General features: G+C 42.8%; 1 protein-coding gene across 3 annotated transcripts in view; it reads right to left on the bottom strand.

Annotated features, from left to right (window-relative positions):
- The window catches only part of cpne5a (copine Va), a 67,728-nt gene that overhangs the window by 46,204 nt on the left and 14,218 nt on the right, over positions 1–7,306 (bottom strand). The window contains exons 4-7 of one of the 3 annotated variants that reach the window (XM_035655925.1): positions 4,672–4,775; positions 3,507–3,546; positions 2,251–2,327; positions 1,193–1,213 (exon numbers count right to left, since the gene is read on the bottom strand). In XM_035655925.1, the coding sequence (XP_035511818.1) occupies positions 1,193–1,213; positions 2,251–2,327; positions 3,507–3,546; positions 4,672–4,775 (242 nt within the window). Of the gene's footprint in view, positions 1–1,192; positions 1,214–2,250; positions 2,328–2,498; positions 2,514–3,506; positions 3,547–4,671; positions 4,776–7,306 lie in introns of all 3 variants that reach the window. The other 2 variants (XM_035655924.1, XM_035655923.1) reach the window with 2 other exon arrangements.

The following is a 7,306-nucleotide window of genomic DNA, read 5'->3' on the forward strand; positions in this document are numbered from 1 at the left end:
CTACAGTAGAAGGTTTCTAAGGCGGAGACGTCCTGTCAGAGCAGGAGTTAGGGCACGTGTGTCGTGAGATTTTTCACTGCTGCACTTTATTGTGAAAGGCATATTAGTCGTTAATACCTTTGTGATATGTTACTTTAAATGAAAAGGTAAGTTCAAGAAAGTTTGACACTTCAGTCCTGCTCAGAGTGAAAGTGCATTACACATGTCCATTTCCACTCCCACAGCCCTCCGGCCAAAATAGTTCCAAAAAGAGGGGCAAAGTAGACCTTTTCAGAGCCTGACTGGGAAAGCAAACGCTGTAAAACACAGGAATGAAGCCTCTATTGTTTGTGGAAAACTACAAATTAACCCTGGCTTCACAAACAGAGAAAGGGCTGTGTTGATAAGACTCTTTGGAGCTGGGCACAGTTGTTAAAAAAAACAACAACCTTTGTTTGTGAGTCTTTCTTCCCATGTTTTCCTGCCTCTGCAATTTTCAAATAAAGGCTTTTTTGTAGCAAAAATGTAGTATATTGAGACACTGATGTGTGTAGACTCACCGGTCAAAAAACAATTAAGGGTTGAGACTTAGCTTTCATGTGAAGCTTATAATTATGGGTTCATTTAATGGTTTGGGGAGGCGTGTAGCAGTTATGGTTACTGTAAGACTAGGAGAAATCATTAAAATGTCCTCACAAGTATAGTAATACACATTATTTGTGACCGTCTGTGTGCTGGATGGAGGCAGGAGGATGTAAGGCAGAGCAAGAAAGAGGGGGAGAGATTTGGGGGAACAAAAAGAAAGAGAAAACACTATGAAGAGAAAGGGGGTCAAAGTAGGAAAAAAATAATCTGGTGGATGGAAGGAAGGAGAATAAATGGGAGATGAAGTGTGAAAAATAGGGAATGGGGTGCTGATGTGCTTCTTAAGCAGGTCATTGGACGCAGTGTGCCTTGGAAGGGCTCGTTTAAGCATGGCTAACAGATTTCCTCAGTTCCTGCGGGAGCAGTTCCTCAAAGCTCCGATCCAAAGAGGCACTGTCACTGTCAGGACGCATGACAAGGAAATGGGGCACAAAGCCATTAAACAACTTCTGAGCTATCGTCTATCACAAGAGGGGAGGAGAACTCTATTACCCATGGATACTGTTTAGCTATTCAGAAAGAATAGGGCTGAACAAAACTGTACCCTTAACTGAATATCATCAGGAACAGAGAATCAAAAGAACCTATACTTTCTGAATTGCTACTCTTGACATGAAAGCTGCTGGGACGACACAAGTGAACGTTTTCATAAGCGCTCATTTCTTCAGTTCTTCAGCAAACTGTGCTCTGTAACAGCAACCATATCATCAACACCCTCTGCTGCAGCTAAATTGGGTGTTGCATCAGTGCAGATTCTCAGCGGAGATAAAGGTGCCCCGCTGAAGCTGCAGAATCAATACTTTTGTCCATCATGTCTGAGGGCTCCAGAACCTCCTGCCTGTCTAATGTGGGGAGTGAAGCCTAGTTTACAGCATACTGGTGAACACTGTCTCTTGATCCTGCTCATCCTCTTATTCAGCACTGAAGGGCACCGAGCGCCGTAATCCACCGCCACCAGTCTCTGGCAGAGTTCATGGGCGACACCAAAGCTCTGTTGTTCACACAAACCAGCAACTCCTTATACTTCACATAGAGGCGAACACACACACACACAGCACTTCACAGTCTCAGACACAAACACAAGCTTAGTAGTTGGTCAGTTAAATAGCTCAAAGAGCTGCGCGAATGTCCGTTGGAGCCAGGGGCTTCAGGGCTTTATATTTTCCAATTTACATTGAAGCAGAGTTTATAACGCCATGTGTCTCACGCTGACTTCAATCCACTCTCCGTGCTAGATCACCTCCCTAATGACAGTAATTGCGTTGAGGAAGCCCCCGGTCGTGTTCAATTACCCATTCCCATCCAAGCACATGGGTCTAATCTCGCAGTGTAATGTACAATACAGATGGCTCTAGAAGGCAGACATATTCATCACCCTCTCATCTTTGCTGGAACGTGTGAAATCCAGCAGGAGAAACATGTCACATTTGAATGGGTGAGAGGAGGCACTGAGTTTTCATTATCTGATAATATCTGAGAACTCCTGTTTGCATAGTTGAAATTGTTCTATTTGTCTCCTTGAGAGGATAAGTAAGCGAAAAATCTCTTCCTAGCTCTGAGTGGCTCTTATTCTTGTACCACAATTGTGCAAAATCAGAGAGTGACGACAGTAAAATGAACACTCACCCTAGAGGTTTCTCCAGGCGGCTGGCAGGTGAGCCCACAATCTCTCCCAGTGTACAGTAGACCTGTCCCAGGAAGTCCTGCCATGGGGGGGAGCATAAAGTGGGATGGAGAGAGACGTAGGTTTGGGGCAAAGGATGGGGGCGTTCAGGTGGATCACGGGGTGGTAACAAGGAGAGTCGGTGAGGAGTTAAGCATCGTTATAAGAATTGTACGGTTATAAATTAGGACGTCTATAGGCAGACACGTACGTTAAAGTCGGTTGGCTTCCAGGGTGGAGAAGGAGGAGGAGGAAGAGAGAGAGACCAGGCAGCAGCAGTGACACAACAGAGCATATCATGGAACAGAAGGCACACGACTCAAATACCAGACTGTCATCAACCAAGTGCAAGAAAGAAGAGTAGATATGTGAAAGAGCAGATAGGCAGAATGGCAACAGCAGAGGGTAAAGAGTCACAGAGTCTCAGAGGGAGAAAAGGAAAGGGAAAGAGCACAAGAGAAGGAAAGCAGAAAGAGTTTCACACAGGGAGCAGCTTGTTTCCAGAGCATGCAGCACGATGCAAAAACACAACAATAAAAGCATCACAGCGACAGAAGCATAACAAATGATGAAGATTTTGGTAGTATGCAAACCAAGTGCTGCAAATATATTCTTTATGTGTCTTTATAGTATGAGTAGGAGTTTATTTATCAAAGATTTCAGCATAAATAGTGACACTAACATACAGTCACCTCAATGGGTTGTTTACCTGAATATATGTTCTACAATAAAGTGCTGTCCCTTTCAGGCAAAACTGCCATTTAAGTAAATGTATATTGTTTTCCAAATCTGTGAGCTGTCTTGGAGATGAAAATCGAAATTGCAAACAACACCACAGAGCACAAAGGGAAATGTGCTGAAAAGCTTTGATAATGATGTGCAATGCTTCATGTCTCTTTTTTTTTTTTTTGAAAAGGTAATGAGGGTATGCCAGATGCAAATGAAACTTTGATTATTAAGGCTCCTGATGAATAAAATACCTCATTTTACAAAATGAAGCAGGTGGAAGGTAAAGAAAAATAAACAATATTTTGGCCGATGAAGCATAATTCACTCATTATGAAAAAATATATTTGAGCATTTAGACGCCATAAACTTTGGTTTGCATAATACCAAAATATTAAGGACATGCAATAATAACAAGTCAAACTAATTTTAGAATTCTAATGTGAAGTCGAACTCCTCATCCACAAAAAAACAAGAAAAGTTCTTCACTTACATGCTTTGCCAGATCTGGACTTTTAGAATCAATATCATACCTGAAATCACAGAGGCCACAAATCACAGGGGCAAAGATATGGGAAAAACATCTTAACTTACAAATGAATACAGAGTCTCATAAAAGAATACTGTCTGCAGCATGGACATTTACTGCCTGTCAATCACACACCTGGGTCACTGAGGGAGCAAAAAGGGACGGCCAATGAAAAAAATAATAAGGTAAGCAATAATGTGTCAGTTAATTAAGGAAGTCATTCTATAGTTTATGAATGTAATTTCCGCACTATGCCTGGGGGATCGTATTTAAACAATCTACCAATGCAGAGAAACTTTTTGAGCATCTGCCAGTCAAACTTAATGTAAAAGTAATTAAACCTTAGTATGCCCTGGCTCCCACCTCTGTGATAAAGAGAGATGTAAATGAGTAACACTAATTGTGAGGGGATGCACTCCCTCCTTTGCTGTTCCAGAGTCGTATCATGATAACACGCCAAATGAATTCATTAAGTGTCTAAAAATCCTCAGAGACCTGCAGCTCCGTCCTGAATAGCCCATTGGGGACTTCATGCTTGAAGGGAGGGGGAAAAAAAGGACAGATTTTTGGAAGCATATCTGTTCTCCTTGAGGAGGGAGGAGGAGGGGGGAGAGAGGAGGAAAATGATCCCGACTCTGTTCTCTGTGATCTCAAAATGAAACCGCACCTACCTGACCCTCTCACTAATCTGGCCTTTTCAAGAGGAGGAAGGGAGCTGTATTTGAAAGAGAGGAGGTCTGGGGTCTTTGTGAGCTTTATGGGACATATCAGACATTTGCTTTGCTTAGCAGCAGGGAGATTAAGAATAAAACTTTATATGAAATATTTATCACCCATATACCAATCTCCCTTCAACGAATGACTATTGAGACACTGCACCAATGAATAATTCCACAGAAGAGAGCCCAGCTAGTGACGAGAGAGGGAAGAGAGGAGAAGGGTGACTCGGTGATAGAAAATGAGAGACAGGAAAGAGGGAGAGGGGGTGAAGAGACAGTGGGGGGTAGAGGGAGAGGGAATGAGGGAGAAGATGTTCAGCTTGTGGTGGAAAGAATTGGAGGACTGGGTTAGAAGAGGGCAGCACATCAGTGCGTGTCGTCAGAGGACCGGATCAAACAGAATAACTCACACGTCAAAGCGCAGGTTCTGCTTCTCCTCAAAGAAGTAGTCCAGGATGTACTTCCTGACAAAGTCTGGGTTTAGCGTGTTGTCTATCACCTCTGTTCTCCCAAACTATGTCAGAACCAGAAAGGAAGAGGAAACGAGAAGAGCTTTGAAACGGCACATCATGCAGTCACACAGAAACATCTACTACATCTACTGCTCACCCAACCCCCTCTATCTTCCCCTGGCAACCATGTGATCTCACAGCTTCGGATAAGCTTAGATTTGATTAACAGAAGTCGGTGATCACACAGTGTCAGCTCTTCTTCTCCACCTCTTCTTATTGTGCTTGGAAGAGCAAGCCTAAGGAAAGCTTTTTATTGAGTCCAATTACACTCATTTAATTAAAACCACATTAACGCCACTGTTGCTCTTAGAGCCACTTCAAAACAAAGGATGAGGATGGGAGGACGACAAGACAAAGCCTTAGAGAAACAGTGACTTTCACATTTTGTCTTCATACAGGGGAGCTGTCACAAATGATGGGAAGATGGCAAACTATCTCCTGGTCCATGGCGCTAAGAAGAAAATGGGAACCCGCCGGCACAGACACTGAAAAGAGATAAGTCAGTGTTACAGAGCAAGACCCTGTGATGAGTTGATGTGCTGATAAACAAATCAACAGACACAGAAAGTGCTGCACCCCCTGCACCAGCACACGCACATTAATTGTATCCAAAATGAATAATTCAACATCAGAGAACTGATGTTGAGCTGCATAAATAAAAGATCCCCAGTAGAAAGTGTTACCATAAACTGACACAGTGAATTAATAATAGCAGTGTTAGGGCTTAATGAGCAGATGAAACTGCAGGATTACAGGCTCACACCTTTGTGATTACATCCAGAGGGGGTAAAACTCAAAGTGGGACTTAAGAGAGGAGGTACGCAGAGTAAGGTTACACCAGCAGAAATATTTTAACGGACGCCTATGCTAATGCAAAGACAGTCAAGCTGGATTGTGTGTAACATGTGACAGTTTGAGAGAGTGGGTTTGCTGAAGTGTAACCTGCCATCAAATATAAAAGTGTGTCTAAGCTTATAAAACTTTAACTACTGTGTGCCACCACCTCTCCTCCCGTTCTTCCTCTTCATCCCTGTCAGAAAGTGTGAGAGCTCCCTTCCAGCAGATGCAAAGGAGGTGAAAGCTCCACCGAGCGAACAGGAGCCTATTTCAATGATAGTAGCTGAACGTGGCAGCAGGGGTCCAGTAGCATATTCAATTTGGTCTCAGGCCAAACTTAACAAAGGAAGAATCAGCACCAGAGCAAAGAACAGCCACCTGAGGAAATAACAAATCTCCCAATTCACACATTATTCCTACCTTGGCAAGTACACAGTCAGTAAAGCCAGAGTTGCAAAGCATTACAATTAACTGTCAACCCCCCCAAAAAAAGATCCCTGCTAGAGGGTTATCTGGGCGCTGGCAGTGTGCACTTCTTCCCCTCCAATAACCCTAACTAGGATAAATTGTGAGCTGCAATGTCAGGAAATTCTTCTTGGTAAAAAGATTAATGTTTAGGAGTTTGGCTTTGCTTGAATTTAGGGGGTTATATTGTGTCAGCTGCTCAGTTAAGTTAAAGCAGTAGAAACCTGCCAAGCACTATGAGTAATTACAGACAGTTAAAGATTAAGACTGTAAAGTCAGGTGGATGGGCTGCAGCTACAGTTTTTATAGATTCGACTTATGTTGTCAAAAATTAGTCAAGGGGGCACAGGTGTCAGGATGAGCTCATGAAGGCATCCTCCTGAAATCAAAACACAATTTATCCATAGCAGCAGCATTTATTTTCATTCTCTTCTCTTGATGAAGCAGCTGCCAATAGCGGGAGTTTGCCCCACAGAAGAGTAATTGGATTACAGACAGTTGGTGGCATGGTGAAAGGTGCTCCGTCCAACCATATCTAGTCTCAGGAGAACAAAAACACATTACATGACAGAGGGGCAAAAGAGGCGCTTAGTTTTATCAATACTGCACAGCTTGACTCTGCTGCTCACAAAGCCAGCTGTCGTCTGCACTGAAGACACGGGCCTGTATCTCTTTCAGAGAGTGACATTAAGGCTGCACCCACAGTCTGTGAGCTTGAGGTAGGGCAGTGTAACCAGAGGTGACAGGTGTAGGAGGCTCTTCTCGCTGAAAACTGCACTTGATGATTGTCTACATTTGCATGTTAATCAGTAAAAATACCCTCTGGCTTTTAAATGAATGTCACTGTGTTGCTACCAGCACCAAGGTTTGCTTTACTATGAGTCGAGGCCAGCTGACCGCCCCTGAAAGACATACAATTATAACCAGCAAGCAACATGTTCAAGTATGATCTGAGTGATTACCACTGCAAAAATATTGTTTTTTAAGTAAAGCAACAAAACACTCAAGTCACTCAGTTTGTCAGTAAATTGGTTAAAGAATTGATCAAACATCCAACCACTCCATCATTCAGTCAATCATTCATGTTAATTGTCCCTGCTGGGAAATTTAGAATGCAGTTAGGTTAGTACAAAATGCCAATTACAGACACAGTTTGAAGGTTTAAAGGTCCAGTTTGTAACATTATGAGGATCTATTGGCAATAAATAGGAAATGGAATATAATATTATTA

Source organism: Morone saxatilis, unplaced genomic scaffold (assembly GCF_004916995.1).
Source record: "Morone saxatilis isolate NCDOM2014 unplaced genomic scaffold, NCSU_SB_2.0 Contig15, whole genome shotgun sequence".
NCBI classification, from domain to species: domain Eukaryota; kingdom Metazoa; phylum Chordata; class Actinopteri; family Moronidae; genus Morone; species Morone saxatilis.